At 37.5% G+C, this 21,621-nt stretch overlaps 1 protein-coding gene across 1 annotated transcript in view; it reads right to left on the bottom strand.

Annotated features, from left to right (window-relative positions):
- The window catches only part of LOC126253349 (uncharacterized), an 80,977-nt gene that overhangs the window by 32,259 nt on the left and 27,097 nt on the right, over window positions 1-21,621 (bottom strand). The window contains exon 3 of the mRNA XM_049954619.1: window positions 2,456-2,541. Coding sequence (XP_049810576.1) covers window positions 2,456-2,541 — 86 coding nt within the window. The remainder of the gene's footprint in view (window positions 1-2,455; window positions 2,542-21,621) is intronic.

The following is a 21,621-nucleotide window of genomic DNA, read 5'->3' as shown; positions in this document are numbered from 1 at the left end:
GTACTGGACTCATATATTTAATATACAAAGAGAGACCGGTACAACCGAAGCCTGTCAATACACCAATAGCGACACAGAGATTTACAGACCGACGAGTAAACAATGGGGGAGGTTCAAAAATAAGACGTATGGGTACTGCATGCTCTATGCCAAAATCCAAAAATCAGAAGTGGCCATATTTTCATCTCTGCTTGCTCATCATCAATTGGCTTGTGAACAACACTGGCCATTCCTATCCCGTATTGTTACTGGTGATGAGAAATGATGTCTTTATCATAACAGAAGAGAAAAAAAGGAATGGCTGAGCCCAAACAAAGCAGCAACTCCCTATACAGTGTCACATGTGCATCCGCAAAAGATAATGTTATGCATCAGGTGGAACAGCCATGGTGTGGTGTACTACCAATTGCCTTCCTGAGATGTAACCATCACTGCTGACATTTGCTGTCAACAACTTGCAGACACAGTCCAACAACAGTGCCCAGGAAGACTGTGTGAAGTGATGCTACTGCACAATTTGCCCACCCAGCACTATACAGGAATTGAGTTGGGAAGTCAGTCCACACCCACCTTATTCATCTGATCTTGCGTCCTCAGATTTTTAGCTTTTCCCCTCTCTATCGAACAACCTTCGAGGACCTCCCGTTCCAGATGAAAATGCGCTCCGAACGTGGCTCGACAAGTTCTTTGCTTCAGAAGCACGTGATTTCTACAGTTTCAGAATTGAAAAGTTACCCCGATGCTGGCAGACTGTTGTAGATAGTGAAGATGAACGTATTATTGATGACTGAAGTCTCTGTTACGTGTATATGTTGTGTTTATTAAACTTATGGAAAAAGCTATGAATTTACGCAACAACTCAATACGTCAAATGGTTGTTGTGTCAGCAGTTCCTGCCAAAAAAAGTTCATTCCCCATATTTTTGGATCATGCTTCATAGATGTAGAGCTCAGTTAACTTACAAAAAGTGCTCAAAGTGGTTCTTATGCTGTTCTAAGCAACACTGCATCTTCCTGACTATAAGATGCTCAGTTTGTTATTTGTATCTATCAAGGCCAAATGCCTCTCTAAAACTAGCTGTGCTGATATAATAACAGTGATCGGATCAATATTTATGCTGTACAGCTTAGAGTGGGCATCTCACTCCCAAGGAACATGCACCTGAAGACAAACTGGGACCATGTGCCTACTGGTACATGCCCTATCAAAGTCATCACATGGAATCTATAGATATAAAAAGGATTCAAAAGGAGACACTGGCATCATTGAACTGCAAGGCTTAATGTCTCTAGTATGAGTCACAATACACATTCCTAACATTTTTAATCACATGTACTGATATTCACTCAAGTTGTTTTTACTTTTCAGATGTAAAAATTCCTTCTGCCAATCTTTGCCAACAACTCGCTTCTAAGGTTGATGAGTTCTCAATCCTGGATATGAACACTGTAACATTTAATGAATTTATTGAACTTCTCATGGCATGTAGGAACATATTTTCCAACCTTGTCCAACCTCCAGCCATGATTCTCTACTACTCCTTGCCTTCTGTGTCACCCATAAAGATGGTGACAAACTGAGCTTCTCGATCACTGGGGGTTCCCCCGGTGGCAGTGCTGCTGTGCTACACCACTACGTGTAAGGTATAGATATTGATACTCAATGAGTAACTATACCTGTAACCTTTCACAGCACTGATTTCCCAATTTTGTCACAAGTCTTTATTGAATAAATCTAATTTTGTAGTATACCTCCAACTGACAAATACATGGGTTTGATATCCGTGGACCATGGAGGCCATTAAATAGTGTGGCCTACCCCATCTGCCAATCCATTAATCAAAATTTTCATTTAGAAAGTCTCTCGCAATAACTCCAGAATGTGGGGGGATGTTCCATCTTACTGCCAAAATCAATTTTTCCTTAACTGGCTGCAAACATTCAAAAAATGGACATTTTCATGTGGCCCTATTAGCCCACTGCTGAAAATCCCTATGCCCTATTAGCCCACTGAAAATACCTACCCGTACATACATGCCAGGAGATTTTAACTTTTCCCCCATGCCACATGGGTATTCGTAGAACCCTAGTGGGCACAGCTGTGTCTGTTCTCTCTGCCATTCATATTAAAAGTGGTTTTGTCAGTCTGAAGAATAATTTTGTAAAACTCAGGACTGGCTTCGTGTCAGAAAGTGTAGAACTTGCAGAATTCCATATGCCTGTCCAGATCATCTTCATTTAGGCCTTGAAGGAAAGTAGGCCTATATGTTCTCAATATCAAATTTTTCTGAATCCTTTGTAGGCTTGTTCTTGCTATTTCAAACTCCTTGGATGCTTTTCTTAATTAATAATATACAGAAGATGGGCACTGTTGTGACCTGATATGTGATATGGATCCCAACATTGCAATGAGCAGCTTGATCGTTGGAAAATTCTTTTAAAAAAGCAGTCATTACCTGCTAGTTCACTCCTGAAGCCAGATACTACCACTTCAAATTCTTTTTGAAAGTCCAATATGGAAGCTGTTTTCTCCTGCAATGTCCTGCAAGTGATAAAAAGAAAAGTTCCACATTACTTACTCTTGAATTTGTAAGCATAAGTATGCAAAGACTTACATAGTTATGTACCAGTGAGGTTTAACTCAGTCACCTAAAGCTGTTTCCAACACAATATTTTGAATTTACAGTTAGTGACAACAAATGTGGTAAGAGCTGTCAACTGACATGACCTAAACTTTACTGGTGCAAGGAAGTGTCAAAAACAAGAGATTGATTACATAAAAATGTTTAATGTGTTGTCAGTAATAAGAATAACAGAGAAACATCATATCATCATGACACATAAGGTGAAGATAGGTTCCATTTGGAGATCACTTATGTCACATTTTGAACATGATTAAGTTAGACTTGAATTAGACACAAATATACCTGACGAGTACATAGAATTAAGAATCAGCAGAATTCCCAAAAAAAGCTGTAAGTACAAAACAGCAATGAGCACTAAATACATTCATTTTATCTTATTGTAATTTTGGACACAGTCCCTGTGACTGCAGAAAATGATAATGCAGTAAGGATGGGTCTGCCTTTTTGCAAGTACCGGGTGATCAAAAAGTCAATATAAATTTGAAAACTGAATAAATCATGGAATAATGTAGATAGAGAGGTACAAATTGACACACATGCTTGGAATGACATGGGGTTTTATTAGAACCAAAAAAAATACAAAAGTTCAAAAAATGTCCAACAGACAGCGCTTCATCTGATCAGAATAACAATAATTAGCATAACAAAGTAAGACAAAGAAAAGATGATGTTCTTTACAGGAAATGCTCAATATGTCCACTATAATTCCTCAACAATAGCTGTAGTTGAGGAATAATGTTGTGAACAGCACTGTAAAGCATGTCCGGAGTTATGGTGAGGCATTGGCGTCGGATGTTGTCTTCCAGCATCCCTAGAGATGTCGGTCGATCATGATACACTTGCGACTTCAGGTAACCCCAAAGCCAATAATCGCATGGACTGAGGTCTGGGGACCTGGGAGGCTACGCATGACGAAAGTGGCGCCTGAGCACACAATATAAAACCCCATCATTCCAAGCATGTGTGTCAATTTTTACCTCACTATCTACATTATTCCATAGTTTATTAAGTTTTCAAATTTATACTGACTTTTTGATCACCCAGTATATAATTATTGTTTTGCTTTAATACACAAACATGTTTCACAACAGTTGTGGCATCCTCAGCGGGTTTTTTTCTTTCAGTATATGTTTGTGTCATGTGGCTATCCAAAATCTAGCCCCATGTCTAAATTAATACATATCATCTTTACTATATTTGGCTTGTCCTGAGCTGTGACTAGTTTGTATTTGTGAGCCAAACATGTTTTTGTTTAGCTGAAATGACATTTTCTCCAGCTCATTTGTGAATCCTGCATCTTGTTGTGTTGGTGTGGCTTGGGGACAAGCTTCACTGTATAACTACATAAATTGTGCAGTGAAACATTTGTCCAAGTCACAAAAATATAACAAGATGCAGGATTCACAAATGTGCAAGAGGAAACTTCATTTCAACTACACAAAAACATGTTTCACATGCAAATATAAACCTGCCACTGATCAGGACAAGCCAAATGTACTAATGACGATAGTGTATTAATTTAGGTATGTGGGAGGATGCCACAACTGTGATGAAACATGTTTGGGTATTAAACCAAGCCAGTAATTGTGTACTTACACAGAGGTAGACCCATTCTTAATTCGTTATTACATTAATTTTCTTTATAATCCTTAGTTTTACTATTGAAAGTCCGAGTTCTTATGATCTGGTTCAGGTTTCACTCTCCCACGTCCAGCCATTCTGATTTAAGTTTTCCGTGATTTTCCTAAATCGCTCCAGGCAAATGCCGGGATGGTTCCTTTGAAAAGGACATGGCCGACTTCCTTCTACATCCTTCCCTAATCCGATGAGATCGATGATCTCGATGTCTGGTCTCCTTCCCCAAACAACCCAAACCCAGGTTTCACTCCTTCCCATCACTCCACCTTTCCCTAGACACACAGTCCAATACTATTTTTTAATTATTTAAGACAAAATAGGAGAACCATTATTTTGAAATACTGAATTCCGCTACACCTTTGTACACAGCTACATACAAACATATTTTGCTGCTTTTCTGCCAGTCAACTGCAATGCCATTTTTCTCTTTCTGATTCATTATCAAACACGAAAGGTGAATTGCACCAGTTCTCGGTGAAAAAAAAATGGCACATTTTGGGGCACAATCAAATTGAAGAACTGGTATACAGTGACTTGTGGGGACTGGATAGTGGATTCTCTTCTTATTATGACGACTTACAAATTTCCATTTAAGAAGGAAATTGCATTCAAACCATATGAATATTTCAGAATATATAGGAATTAGAGTATCTGCCTCTGTAGCTGAGGGGTCAGAGTGTTTGACTGTCATACAAAAGACCCAGGTTAACTTCCTGGTACTGGCAGGGATTTTACCATGGTGAAACTGGAAAGGCGTGCACTCAGCTTTGTGATGACAATTAAGGAGATATTTTAGTGAGAAGTCGTAGCTCCTGGGAAGCTGATTATGGCTAACTACACACTTTTCATGGTGCATCTGAATGATGCCATTGACAAATGACAATGGGCCAGTCACCACTGAATGGTCCATCATGGCAATGTCAAAGGATGCAGAGCTGGAATATAGGGATTGGTGTAGAACTCAAGGCTCTGAGCCAATATTCAATAGTTGTGGAGCTACTGAGAAGTATTTGTATATTAATCAGTAGCAGCAGAGCTGAAAGCAGCTTAAATAACTAAAGCTCAGTATGATCACAGAGCCTGATGGAGTCACTGTGTTTTATACGGAATTTTTAAGTCAAATACTTCCATTCCTGACAATAATTTACTGTAAAACCCTTGAGCAGAAATCTGTTCTCCATAATGAAAAAGGTGAGAAGACTACCATTCTATATTAATTAAACAAACTTGCAGCAGAACTCTTGAATGTATGTTGATTTCAAACATTATGATCTACAGGGAACAAAGTAATCTTCTCCATGGAAATCAGCAAAAGTTACAAAACCCACAGGCATACAAAACTCAAGTCATACTCTTCATACATGGCATTGTCAGTGCATTAGATAGCAAAAACTATGTTCATCAATGTTTCTAGGCTTCATCATCATCATCATCATCTTCTAAGACTGATTATGCCTCTCAGTGTTCAGTCTGGAGCATAGGCCCCCTTATAAAATTCCTCCATGATCCCATATTCAGTGCTAACATTGGTGCCTCTTCTGATGTTAAGCCTATTATTTCAAAATCATTCTTAACCGAAACCAGGCACCTTCTCCTTGGTCCACCCCGACTCCTCCCACCATCTACTGCTGTACCCATGAGTCTCTTGGGTAACCTTGCTTCTCCCATGTGTGTAACATGACCCCACCATCTAAGCCTGTTTGCCCCGACTGCTACATCTATAGAGTTCATTCCCAGTTTTTCTTTGATTTCCTCATTGTGGACTCCCTCCTGCCATTGTTCCCATCTACTAGAACCTGCAATCATCCTAGCTACTTTCATATCCGTAACCTCAACCTTATTGATAAGGTAACCTGAATCTACCCAGCTTTTTCTCCCATACAACAAAGTTGGTCGAAAGATTGAACGGTGCACAGATAACTTAGTCTTGGTATTGACTTCCTTCTTGCAGAAGAGAGTAGATCGTGGCTGAGCGCTCACTGCATTAGCTTTGCTACACCTCGCTTCCAGTTCTTTCACTATGTTGCCATCCTGTGAGAATATGCATCCTAAGTACTTGAAACCATCCACCTGTTCTAACTTTGTTCCTCCTATTTGGCACTCAATCCGTTTATATCCCTTTCACACTGACATTACTTTCGTTTTGGAGATGCTAATCTTCATACCATAGTCCTTACATTTCTGATCTAGCTCTGAAATATTACTTTGCAAACTTTCAATTGAATCTGCCATCACAACTAAGTCGTCCGCATATGCAAGACTGCTTATTTTGTGTTCACATATCTTAATCTCACCCAGCCAGTCTATTTTTTTTCAACATATGATCCATAAATAATATGAACAACAGTGGAGACAGGTTGCGGCCTTGTCTTACCCCTGAAACTACTCTGAACTATGAACTCAATTTACCGTCAACTCTAACTGATGCCTGACTATCTATGTAAAGACCTTTAATTGCTTTCAAAAGTTTGCCTCCTATTCCATAATCTCATAGAACAGACAATAACTTCCGCCTAGGAACCCGGTCATATGCCTTTCCTAGATCTATAAAGCATAGATACAATTCCCTGTTCCACTCGTAACACTTCTCCATTATATGCCGTAAGCTAAAGATCTGGTCCTGACAACCTCTAAGAGGCCTAAACCCACACTGATTTTCATCCAATTGGTCCTCAACTAATACTCGCACTTTCCTTTGAACAATACCTGAGAACATTTTACCCACAATGCTGATTAAAGAGATACCTCTGTAGTTGTTACAATCTTTTCTGTTTCCATGTTTAAAGATTGGTGTGATTACTGCTTTCGCCCAGTCTGATGGAACCTGTCCCGACTCCCACGCCATTTCAATTATCCTGTGTAGCCATTTAAGACCTGACATTCCACTGTAATTGATGAGTTCTGACTTAATTTCATCCACCCCAGCCACTTTATTGCACTGCAATCTATTGACCATTTTCTCCACTTCCTCAAATGTGATCCTATTTCCATCATCATTCCTATCCCATTGTACATCGAAATCTGAAACATTACTGATCATATTTTCACCTACATTGAGCAACTCTTCAAAATATTCCCTCCATCTGCCCAAGGCATCAACAAGATTCACCAGCAGTTTTCCTGACCTGCCCAATATACTTGTCATTTCCTTCTTACCTCCCTTTCGAAGACTGCTAATTACACTCCAGAATGGTTTTCCAGCAGCTTGACCCAAAGTCTCCAACCTGTTTCCAAAGTCTTCCCAAGATTTCTTCTTGGATGCTGCAATTATCTGTGTGGCTTTGTTTTTTTCTTCAACATAACTTTCTCTGTCTACCTGAGTTCTAGTATGTAGCCATTTTTGATACGCCTTCTTTTTTCTTTTACAGGCTGCCTTGACTATGTCATTCCACCAAGCTGTTTGCTTCATCCTACTTTTACACACTACTGTTCCAAGACATTCTTTAGCCACTTCTAGTACTGTGTCCCTGTACCTTGTCCATTCCTTTTCCAATGACTGTAATTGACTAAATTCAACTAACTGGTACCTTTCTGAGATCGCTGTTATGTACTTGTGCCTGATTTCCTTATCCTGAAGTTTCTCCGCTCTTATCCTCCTACATATGGACCTGACCTCCTGCACTTTCGGCCTCTCAATACCAATTTCACTGCAGATTAATCAGTGATCAGTGTCATCAAAGAATCCCCTGAATACACGTGTGTCCCTCACAGCCTTCCTGAACTCCTGATCTGTTATTATATAGCCAATGAGAGATCTGGTTCCCCTGCCTTCCCAAGTATACCGGTGAATGTTCTTATGTTTAAAAAAGGAGTTTGTGATTACTAAGCCCATACTGGCACAGAAATCCAAGAGTTGTTTCCCGTTCCTGTTGGCCTTCATATCCTCTACAAATTTACCCATAACCTATTCATACCCTTCTGTTCGATTTCCAATCCTGGCATTAAAATCACCCACGAGCAGAACACTGTCCTTGTCCTTTACTCTAACAACTACATCATTGAGTGCGCCACAAAAACTATCCATCTTATCTTGATATGTCCCTTCACAATGTGAATATACTGACACAATCCTAATTTTCTTGCTAGACACTGTCAAATCTATCCACATCAGTTGTTTGTTTACATACCTTATTGCAACAATGCTGGGTTCCATTTCTTTCCTGATGTAAAGCCCTACACCCCATTGTGCTATTCCTGCTTTGACTCCTTACAGGTAGACCTTGTATTCTCCCACTTCTTCTTCTTTCTCACCCCCTTACCCGAATGTCACTAACAGCTAAAACATACAACCCCATCTTACTTGCAGCCTTTGCCAGCTCTACCTTCGTCCCAGAGTAGCCCCCCATCTCGTTACCATTCGTTTGCCGAGTTGTATCTTAGGAGTCCCTGGTTTGTCAATTAGAGGTGGGACTCCGTCACTTCCAAAGGTCCGAGGCATTTTGCTCTGATTGTTGCCAGCATCATATTTAAAGTACCAGGGAAGCAGGTTGCTAGCCTTACTTGCCCTGGGTCCCATTGAGTTGTACCCCTAACGGTTGAGGGAGTAACCAGTGGATTTAGTAGTCTTTGCCGTCTGAGCACAAAGGTGACCACGACTCAGAATATGTCCGAGATGCCCAGCCTTATTCCAAAGTAACTGGTATCCCGACTGTCAGGACCACTTACTTGGCCACTCATACGTTGCCCGTGGTTCATGAACTAGGACATGACAACAGGAACCCACACCATGAACAAGACTTATGAAAAGTTTTTAATTCACTACTACATTGATCAGTGAGGCTTATAAAGAAAATGTTCGTACCAAATATAAAAGTTTAAACATATGAAATTGTAAAGGGATGCTCTTCTGTAACATTACCGTTATTTAACAGAAGTTATCGATACCAAAATTACTTTCTACCTTTTAAACAGGTTAATATTATCTCAGCTGTTTAACTAAAAGAATTTCACATGTTTTTGTGTACAATGTATTATATTTCAGGTTAAAATGTGTAAAAAGAAATTAATTTATTTTCTTTGTCTCTATCAGTATGTACTAACTCTGTATATACAGATATAATTACTCTTCTCTTAGAAACATTTGAAATTACGAAATATCTGACAGACTTAACATTCCTATTATTAATTATGCAATCTGGTGATAATTATTAAATTGAATTCTGGATTCATTTGTAAAAGAATAACATAAACTGGTGAATATTCATTTTTCAAGAAAGTTTGTAAACTCTTTGGAATATTGTTAGTGCCACAGAATGAGTTAGTAGTGAGCATGCCTCTGATGCGGTTGGCTGTTACGGGCTTTCCAGAAACAATGATGAATGAAATGATGTGGTGTGGCCCTCTCAACTACATATCCTCTGACTCAGAGTTGCAATATTAAAAGTTTTGGCTGGTTTCGTTGTCTAGGGGCTGGGATACGTAGTTGCTGCATTACAGGCCAAATACTGCTGAGTCTACAGTATATGATAAGAATACACACATGAATTGAATGGTCGAAGGTTTCTATCACTTGGCAATTGCAAATTATGAATGTAACATATAAATTTATAAATGAAAGTTTGCAATTAAATAAAATCTGCAGGTACTATCTTATTGACTTTAAATGACGAGTATGATAGTAGAAGTACTTTTGAGAATGTGGTATATTTCTACAAAACACTTATTGGTGTCGATGGTCCAGCAATTAAATAAAATATAAGTTGAATAACAGGGAAACAATAGATTCCTATTCCACATAATTAATTTAGAATAACAACATAGCTCGTGAGATATTCACTTCTGAACATATACTACATCTTCACTGCAGAAGCCATGGAAATCACACTAGAGCACAGATCAGCACTCTGAAATATTTCTATCCTCCACGACCACGCGCAAACTGTTCCACTGTCCAAGTCTTTCTGCCGACCGTCTGTCACGCCATACCGTCGCGTACTCTCCCCGTGTCCTGTGCCGTCCACTTGCACTACACTCTTCCTAACTGCCCCTTGTCCTCTCTTGAAACGATGCTCTTCTCCAACTTCCACCCAGTATACCCATTCATGAGCACTGTGATTGGCTAGAGCGCTCCCTCCATGTTTCAAAGCCAACCATACTCACAAATGTATTGAAACACATTCAAAATACTGGATTTACATTTAAATAGCATGAAATTAAATAAACATTCCTAAGGCTGGACCATAAACATGCTCTAACATACATTATTAAATACATAAACAAATTAAATAAACATATATCAAAGGAATAGCAAGCAAAAGTAGGCCAGTAGCCTAATGTCTCTGTGCTTTCTAAAACACAGTAAATAATTGACCAATTTCTTCATGAATAGCATATATCAGATAAAACAAAGGCATAGATGATTAAATATATTTATAAGCATGCTGCTACCATTTTTTCATGTAACTGTGGAGTACTTACAGCATGACAGGATCGATAGTAATCGGCCATTTTTACCTCTAATAACTCATGTACTACTCAAGTTACATGCCTGTAATTTATACCGATTTAGGTTTACACTAATAGCTTTTGAAAGAGACATTGATTGATGAAATTGGATGAACCATTTGGATTTTGGAAATTCATTGCTGGGGGTTACTTGTATAATTTACTGTATGATACTAAAGTTTAAAGTAATAAAGATATCGAAAATCTGATTACATCATCAGAAGCTTCGTGCAAATGACAGTAATGTACTTGTTTCTTTTTGAGGTATCATGATTCATCTGGCTACTATTAATTTCTATCCGAACTGTGAAATGTCTGCCACGATGGTTTCACAAAGTCTGTCATCTTTGGCACTCTCGGCATACAAGTCTCTTTCATTGACACAGTGTCACCATCGAATTCCCAGCCACGCAGTTCAGGCTGGACCCCTCTTGCTTTGGCCAACGTCCAGTACCATGTGGTCAGCCTGAAGAACAGTCTGCACCCACTGAGCGGCTCGTGCGGCCACACCAACTCCGAACTTAGAATATTTTCAGAGCACCACAACTCCCCATTACCTCACAATGTGTTTTTAATTTTGGCAATAACAATGTAATTTTTGATTTAAAATTGGAGATTGTAAAGACAGTGTGGCATAGAAAAATGTAAAGAATAAAAAAATTACAGAAGCATAAATTATGGAGCCGGCTTACTTCAGAATTATGATGTCATTTGGAACCTACAACGTCAAAAATTTCAGCCTCAAGAATCAACCCACAGACGTGAAGGATTGGAGCCAACTATGAGAAAAAGAATGTAAGTAAAAAAGTTAGTTGTAAATCTTATTCCTCTCAAAGCTTATTAAAAGAGTAAATTATTTTGAAGAATGACAAACAACAAATTTTGTGAGACAGGGTAAGATTACAATTGGTGGCTTCATCCAGGATCGATTGACTGATAATGAAGTTTTGTCTGTTGCAGAAGAAGGGAAAGTAATTTGTGTCATTGCAGTTTATACATAAATGAAGTTGCAATCACTTGATGAAAGAAGACCGAGGGCCGCCCAACAAAATTGTATCAACAGTGACGAAATACTACCAACAATGACGGACCAGATAAATTGAAAGAGGACTTTACATCTACAACAAGGGACATAAAAAAAGGATGGATAAGTACAAACTACTTGTGAAATTAATTTGTATATAGAAACATGAGATAGGTAACAAAATGACTAGAGATGAGGGTAGTAGTGATGTAGAAGTGAAAGCTGTGGGACCAAGCCAGGGAATGTTTGAACCAAGTGAAATCACAGTCAGCAAAGAAACAGTAAAAACTGATATCATGCAGTTGATTTTGGCAAAACTAGAGGAAATGCAGACAGATAACAGTATCAAATTTAGTGCAGCAATGATCAGCTAACTGAAATAAGAACTGAAAACAATAGTAAAATGGACATAGTACAATACCAAATAGACCAACACAGTAATCAGGTTTTGCAGCTAAAAAATGGGTTGACGGAGGGATTAAAAAGTGTGGATGGAAAAGTTGATGTTTTAGAAAATAAATTTATTGTTTTGGAAAATGAGTTTACTGCTGAATATGCAAGATAACAAATGAAGAATATTAATGATGTCAGAGTTGAACAGAAGGCCGAAGTGGAAAAAATGGAAAAGAACTTTAGTAGACTAGATCAAAAAATTTTAAATGTTGAAAACAATATGCAAACTAATGTAAAAGTTTTAGATCAAAAAATTTCAGCAGTTCAGGAAAATTGTATTCACAAAAATCTGTATTCAAACAATGGTAATGCATGGTCCAACATACCAATCAAAAGTTTTCCATCAGACAATTTACATCCAGTGGATTTTCTGCACCACTGTAGAGATAGTTTTGTGTCAGGCATGAGTGTCAATCAAAAAACTAAATTTGTTAAAAGATGTCTTGAAGGCGAAGCTGTGTCTTGAGTAAATTTGAATTTAAGTCAGTGGGAAAAATATCAAAGTTTCCAAAAAAAAATTTTTTAAATAAATTTTGGTCAGAAGCTGAACAGGGGAGAATTAAAAGCAAATTTTTGAATGGCCCTAATTATAGGAATAGGGACAGTAGTCTGAAAGAATTTTGTAAGAACCAGCTTAAGAAATTAACATACCTTGACAAACTATTTGCCCAAATGACACTGACTGATGCACTCAAAAGGAGATTACAAGAAAGGTTGCAATGGGATCTAGTACACAGACCTGACAATTGTCTTGAACAATTTTTACAATACATTGACAGGCTGGATAAGGCAGTAGAAAGACATATGTACCATAACAATTGGGATGATGGAGATCACAATGGTAAAAACTACAGAAACAGAGATAATGCTAATTCTATCACGGCCAGAATGTTAATAGAGATAGAAATTTTGTAGATCAGCAGAATAGGAAAAATGGGGATAACTATAAGCAGCTTAACAGGAGAAACAATCATAGAGGTAATTACTCAGGAAATGGCAGTGTGCCTCAATGAAGGGCTACAGTTTTGGGGCGAGGAAACACAACAAGCACAGGATCCCTATTTACACTTGCAATTAGACAATAATAACAGTGTTAATAATGTGTCACAGGTATCTGAAGTTGAACAGAAGAAATAGCAGATTCCTCATTTATGTTTTGATCAAAAGTTTTGGGATACTATGTTTAATTATAGTGATGTAGCTGCTAATCACAAACCAGAATGTGAGAGTAATGAGAATTTTGACGTAGAATGTACTAATAATTTCTCCTCTTGGTCAGAAAACAGTACTATTGACGTATGTAAATCAGATGATAACTGTATTGGATCTGATTTAGGTGGTATTTTTGGTGTATATGTGAATGAGAGCCATGACATAACTAAGGTTATTGAGTCTGACACTGGTAGCTTATTGCAAATGAATTTAGGTGAGGTAAATGACTTTGATGGAGATCAGACTTGTGTTAATGTTGTTGTTGAAATAATTTTGGAAGAATATTATGAAGATAATGATGAGTATCAGGTATCTGTGGAATTTAAGAACAATGAAGTTTTAGAGTTATTTGTGAATGATGTTGACAATACAGATAACATAAGTGATGTATGTGATGATGAAAGTGAGAGTCAAAGTATACCAGTCCAGTCAAAGCAATTTTTTATTAAAGTCATACAGAGTAATGATCCAAACAGTAAAGGTGAGTTATCTGTAAGCCTAGAGAATAAAGGTGAAAACTTTTTGAAGTTTGTCTGGGACCAGATTGATGATAACATAGATAAATGTGTGTTCTGGAATAAGTTAGCTGTGGTTAGACAAAATTTGTATCCAAATTGGTAAATGAAGTGGAAGAAGATATAAGTAGGAAGTGTAATTTTGACAGTAACATATTTTGTTTTCCGTCTGTAATAAGTGATGTCAGTTGTGCTATAGAATTGTTTCATTGTGTTCAGTCTTTACCTGACAATATGAGTAACCAAAGCAATGCTATGATACCAATAAAGTTGATAAACCCTGCAAAGATAGTGTGGATGCAGCATTTGATGAAATAGAAAGTGATCTTTTGCATGAAGTGTCTAATAACAGAGAAGATGATTCAGATTTTGGGTGTCCTTACATTAAGATTGAGACTGATCAGTGGGAAGGGAACTGTTTGATTGAGACAAGATTAAGTATAGTAAGAATTTTGTGGAAATGTCCATTGTACGTGTAAAGCTACTGGTAAGCAAAGCAAGTACGTAAAATTTCAAGTACTGATAACATTTAGAATAGATGACAAAACCTTTGAACATGGATGTATAATGACCCCTAACCTAGAAGAAAATATACACTACGTTTGTAGATTTATAATACTATATAATTGTGTTTTGTTTGTCATGAATTTAGTATGTAAGATGATGTGATTTCTAGAGTTTTGTCTTTTCTATTGACTGAGATTAAATCCATTTACAGAGTCATAAGACTATACAAAGGTGTACTGTTTGTCAGGAATGTAGTATGTATGATGATGTGATTTCTGAAGTTTTGTCTTATCTATTGACTGCGGTAAAATCTATTATACACTATATAATTATGTTCCATAATAGATTTGTGATTCAGAATTTGATACATATATGCCATGAGACTAAATGAGTAGATCCTTTAACAATTTTGAATTGGGACAATGTTCATAATTTGTACTGCAAAAATTAGGGATGTATCTTAGTATATCTCTGTGTATCACCTTGTTAGTTTAATTTTTTTCTTTTCTCATTGCTCTTAGCTCTGTTTATTAAAGTTTCAAATGTGAACACTTTTTAATCCTATCTGATGTAAACCCTACATACTTGCTTCTGGAATACAAATAGGGAGAGCATATGCCATGTGATGTGAAGAAGGTGTTGAACAGCATATTTAGTACACAAAACAATGTCTCAGGATTTGATGTGAATGCTAAACAGGAAGTTACCTATCTGTTGGAGCATGTGATGAGAACTCTGGGGAGGAAACTGAAAGATGTGGGTGGATCCACTCCCTACACTGCTGAATGGCTGTACCTGGCTGGACCAGTCGACTTAACAAGAGATCATAGGTGTTGGGTAATGTACTCAAGCATTTGTCAACCACATCAGTGTAGTGACTGAGATTTGTAAACTGTGTGCCAAGACTGCCAAAGACAGTGTTAGTCTACATAAATGTATGTTTTTTCAAGTATGGGGTTAACTTCCCAATACATTATGTAGCTTTAAATCAGTATTTTTTTTTTTTTATCAATTGTAAATGACTCGTCTACACCTTTATGTATGTAGGTTAGTTTGTATGGACAATTAGCAAGCAGTGTAGACAACATTTATTAGTATAGACAATATAACAAGATGTATACATGCCTGCATTCATACACTGATTTTGGTCCTCAAGCTACTTGATTATGTCACCACTCAAAGATATTTAGACTCTGTGTAACCTGTATTTATCCTGAGTAATGCAATGTTGTATCTGATTGGAAGTTGAGTTGTGGGCAAAGTCATGTTTAACTTTGTTTTGGGTATCCCTGGTCATTGCAACTATGTGTGTGTACTGAAGGAGAGGGTACAACCATTGATTGAGGCTTGATGCTTCTTACAATTACTCTTTGCATATGATTGAACTTATTGATATCATTATGAGCTTTATTCATTTTGTTGTGTCAAAACATTTTTTGCTGGTTTGTACCAGGTGTGGTTTGGATTCATGGGTCAGCCCCCACATCGTAAGCTTAGGCCCTAATATTTTTCATTATTTTGTCCTTTTATGAGTCAACATATCCTTAAGTACTCTGGTTTATGTGGCTGACTGATTTTGAGCTATAATCCTACTCAAGATTGAGTATATTCCTCTGGTCTGTACCCATTGTCGTGAGTTTTTCAAGTCAGCTCACTCGCCGTTTTCTTCTCTTTTGAAGGTTTTGAAAGTATGATTTTAGAGATGTAAACTTACAATTTGTAATTCTAGTAATTTACCTTGTCTCTGTATTTATTTCTCTGGTTTAGTGTTGCAATGTTGTAGTTTTGACTTTGTATCAACTGTCTTGTGACAGAATGTTCCACAGATCTGAAAATCTGAATGCCATGTCCTGAAATATGTATAGATTATGACTTGTATAGTAGATAATTTTCTTATGTTTTCTGTAATATGTTATGCATCAGATGCTTCTAGACATCTGTATTCTATCTTTTGGCATCACATTGTACACTGTTTGGCAAACCTTATAGTGTGTCACAAAATATTGTAAACACATTGTTTTTCAATTCTGTGAAGGGGATATTGTAAAGAGACATCCTCCTCCAACATTACCTTTATTTAATAGAAGTTATTGATACCAAAAATACTTTCTACCTTTTAAACAGGTTAATATTATCTCAGATGTTTAACTAAAATAGTTTCATATGATTTTCTATATGATGCATTATATTGCAAGTTAAAATATATAAAACGAAATAAATTTATTTTCTTTGTCTCTATCAATATGTACTAACTCTGTATATACAGTTAAAATTACTCTTCTTTTAGAAAAATTTGAAATTACAAAATATCTGGCACACTTAAAAGTCCTATTATTAATTAGAAAATCCGATGCTTATTATTAAATTTAATTCTGGATTCATTTACAAAATACTAATGTCATTTGTCTTTGTCTTTAAATATGTCTGCTTGTGAGATGTCTGCTTGTGTCTGTATATGTGTGGATGGATATGTGTGTGTGTGTGTGTGTGCGCGCGAGTGTATACCCGTCCTTTTTTCCCCCTAAGGTAAGTCTTTCCGCTCCCGGGATTGGAATGACTCCTTACCCTCTCCCTTAAAACCCACATCCTTTCGCCTTTCCCTCTCCTTCCCTCTTTCCTGATGAGGCAACAGTTTGTTGCGAAAGCTTGAATTTTATGTGTGTGTTTGTGTTTGTTTGTGTGTCTATCGACCTGCCAGCGCTTTCGTTCGGTAAGTCACATCATCTTTGTTTTTAGATATATATTTCCCACGTGGAATGTTTCCCTCTATTATACTGTATACAAATTAGTTTATTTTAAATTGGTCTAAACTTGTAAATACTTTTACATGTCCTATATTCTTGTAAAATGAGATCTACAGATGAATAAAGCTGCTACTACTACTACTACTACTACTACTACTACTACAGCAGTTGGAAAAGGAGTGAGACAGGGTTGTAGCCTATTTCCAATGTTACTCAATCTATACACTGAGCAAGCTGTAAAGGAAACAAAAGAAAAATTTGGAGTAGGAATTACAATCCGCAGAGAAGAAATGAAAACTTCAAGGTTTTCCGATGACACTGTAATTCTGTCAGAGACAGCAAGGAACCTGGAAGAGCAGTTGAATGGAATGGACATTGTCTTGAAAGGAGGGTGTAAGATGAACACCAACAAAAGCAAAATGAGGATAATGGAATGTAGTCAAATTAAATCACGTGGTGCTGAGGGAATTAGGTTGGGAAATGAGACACTTAAGGTAGGAAATGAGTTTTGGCATTCAGGGAGCAAAATAACTGATGATGGTCGAAGTAGAGAGGATACAAAATGTAGACTGTCAATGGCAAGAAAAGCATTTCTGGAGAAGAGAAACTTGTTAACATTGAGTATAGATTTAAGTGTCAGGAAGTCTTTTCTGAAAGTATTTGTACAGAATGTAGCTATGTATGGAAGTGAAGCATGAACGATAAATAGTTGAGACAAGAAGAGAATAGAGGCTTTTGAAATGTGGTGCTACAGAAGGATGCTGAAGATTAGATGGGAGAAGAGGAATTTGTGGCACAACTTGACTAGAAGAAGGGATCAGGTGGTAGGACACATTATGAGGCACCAAGGGATCACCAATTTTGTATTGGAGGGCAGTGTGGAGGGTAAAAATCATAGAGGGAGGCCAAGAGAAGAATACTCTAAGCAGATTCAGAAGAATGTAGGTTGCATTAGGCACTTGGAGATGATGAAGCTTGCATAGGATAGCTGCATCAAACCAGTCTCTGGACTGAAGACCACAACAACAACATAAATTGGTGGATATTCATTTGTCAAGAAAATTTGTAATTTCTTTGGAATATTGTTAGTTCTGCAGAATGAGTTAGTAGTGGGCATGCCTCTGATGTGGTTGGAAGTGTTTCTAATTTTGGCAATAACAATGTAATTTTTGATTTAAAAGTGGAGATTGTAAAGACAGTGTAGCATAGAAAAATGTGATAGAATAAAAAAATTACAGAAACAGAAATTATGGAGCAGGCTTACTTCAGAATTATCATGTCATTTGGAACCTACAAAGTCAAAAATTTGAGCCTCAAGAATCAATGCCCAGACGTGAAGAATTGGAGCCAACTGCAAGAAAAGAACATAAGTAAAATAGTTATTTGTAAATCTTATTCCTCTCAAAGCTTATTAAAAGAGTAAATTATTTTGAAGAGTGACAAACAACAAATTTTGTGAGGGACGGCAAGATTACAAATTACACAGCACTTTGTGTGGTACAAAGTATTGTCTATAGGCACTGAAATAATTTCTGGTGTCCCCTATGGGAGCATAATAGTATAATCGCTGTTCATGTTATACATTAATGACTTAGCAGATGGTATTAGTTGCAATCTTAGACATATTGCACAGATGATAAAGTTATTTATGAGGAAGTTCTATCCAATAAAAACTGCAGTAATATTCGTTAGAGCTTAACAAACTATCAGAGTGGTTTAAAGACTACATTTCTGTCCATTGAAAGAGAGAGTTGCCAAAGTTCTGCACTTGACGAAACATGTAAAAGTGTAGTATCTTTTGACTGCAGGATTAATGAGTCACAAATAGAGTCTGTCATGTTACAAAACATTTAGGAGAAACAATGGGTAGAGATATGAAGTGAAACATCCACATAGGACTGGTTATATTTACATCTACATTCATGCTACACAAGCCACTGTATGGTGCATGGCGGAAGGTACCTTGTTCCACTACTAGTCATTTCCTTTTCTATTGCAGTCACAAATAGAGCAAGCAAAAAATGACTATCTGTATGCCTCAGTATGAACCCTATGGTACATTAAGGTAATGGCTGGCTATTAGTCAGTGGTAAGTGGTAAGCTATTGGGCAACTGCAGTTTGTATTCAAAAAGAAATTGCATACAAAACCCTTGCACTGCTCCACACTTGAATATTGTGCAAGTGTCAGTTCCCCCTTTACTTAGCATCAGGCCAGGTTGGGACATTTACGGTACTTGTCCACTTTCCCCCATATTTCCAAGATTCTTCATCTGTAACTGCGTTGTTCCAGTTCAGATTCCATCTTCTTACTCTGGTCTTTAGAGTCAATCAATTTTGCTGTACATCTCCCCTCTTGTCCTCAAACTTAGCCTCTATCATTTGCTGGTATTCTTCCACCTTCCATTCTCTTCACATGTTCAAACCGTTTCAACTTGTTCTTCTCAATTCTCACATGTATCTTTTCTACTCCAATTTTGTTCCTAACATCTTCATTTCTCATTCTGTTTCTTCAACGTACTTCTTAGGAATTTCATTTCACTAACATGAATTCTACTCTCCTCTTTTCTTGTCACTGTTCAGGTCCCTGATGCATGTGTTAGCATGGGTGTGTATCTTCTACAGTACTTCTGTATGCTTCAAGGCACCTACCTTCCCTAGACTAAGTTCCTCACACACTGGTAAAATGCAGTCCTCTGTTGTACCCTTTAGTTAACTTCTGCCTCCATTCTTGAATTCTCTATTATCACACTTCCTAAGCATTTAAAATTATCCACAATTTCAATAGCCTGTCCTTTCTCTCTCACCTTCTGTCTCCTCTGGTTACCATTATATTCTTACTTTTCTCCACACTGCATTTCATTCCATATTTTGTGATGTTTTCATTTAAGACTTCTATTTGTTCTTGTACATCCTTACCATTGGTTCCTCAAGCCATGATATCATCAGCAAATAGCCATAAGATCATCTCCCTTCCCCTGTGAACTTCTTTTGTCCCTTTCATGACTTCATCCATTGCTGCTATAAATAATAATGGTGAAATCACACTTCCTTGTCTCAAGCCCATAACATTCATAAGTCAATCAGTTCTTCTAACTTAGGTCTGGACACAGGTGTCACACATCTCTTGAATAAGTTCAAGTGTCTGTTTTCAACTCCCTTCCTCCCAAGTTTTCCATACATTTTCTCTGTGGACACTATTGTGAGCCTTCACTAACCAAGACAGGTCATCACCAGATCTTTCCTATACCAATGTATTTCCAACAACTGTCTCATACTCAGCTAAAGACTGGATCTACTGTTGATCTACCATGTCAAAAGCCATACTACTACTCTTCTACCACATTAATATGGAATGGTATTGCATAAGTGTATGGGACCCATGTTGGATCGGACTTACATGGAACTCTGGGCGTATACAGTAAAGGGTGGTGCAAATTATCATAGGCTTTTTTATCTGGAACAAGAAGGTGATAGGTATACTGAAAAATCTAAACCAGCAAGCAGCTCACTACAACTTGCTTAGTAAACTTCAAAATACATATTTCTGCACAGAAACTATTCATCAGCCCTGTCTGTATCTATCCTGTGAAGATCAAGCAGACAAACTTAGACAAGTAATGACTCAAACAGAGGCATACAAGCAGCCATACTTTGCACACGCCACCCTGAATGTAATGGGAAGAAACTTTAATATAGGGTGCAATAAAAAATAACCCTCTGCCATGACATACACAGTACATCTGAAAATACCACAGGAGGTGATGCAACCTGCTTCACAAGAACATCCTATCCATGCAGATGGTTAATGTATTGTGGGGGGATATTTGCAAGGGATGAAATAAGGTAACTGTTACAGAAACAATCTGTCTGGTCATGTGAATATCCCTACAGTATCTGGCATATGATCTGCCCATTAGCACAACAATTCTCCATTCCATCACACTCAAATTCTGGTAAAACTGAGAAACAGTTCACAGGAATGAGCATGCTTGGGTGGGCCCCAGTCATCTTACCTCAAACCTATGGAGCACACCTGGGACACTACTGATCAGGAAATGCACACCTCAGATGCAACTCTAATCTCTCTCCAATATGAACACTATATACATAGTTCTAATACACTCCCAGGTTACTCAATTAATGCTGATTCTTGAAACTTTTGGAGCACGCTTTCACAGGATATCTTGTGTCCATCTTCAAAGATCTGCCCATTAGAGATTCTCAGCTTCACTGTGCTACTCCCCCCACCCCCTCCCCTGTGTATTTTGACATTCTCTCTGTTATTCTCCATTTTGGTGCCTGTATGGTCAGTAAGTGACTGAATAAGTGATTTCAAATTGCATTCTAATTTTATGTAAGACCAAAAACTCTTAGTGTTTTTCATCAGATCTGCTGACAAAATTTTCTTTCAAAGTAACTGAACATTTGTCTCACTGTTC

The sequence above is a fragment of the Schistocerca nitens genome, chromosome 4, assembly GCF_023898315.1.
Source record: "Schistocerca nitens isolate TAMUIC-IGC-003100 chromosome 4, iqSchNite1.1, whole genome shotgun sequence".
NCBI classification, from domain to species: domain Eukaryota; kingdom Metazoa; phylum Arthropoda; class Insecta; order Orthoptera; family Acrididae; genus Schistocerca; species Schistocerca nitens.
Note: the sequence above shows the minus strand (reverse complement) of the source record. Positions and strands in the feature narration are given on the sequence as shown.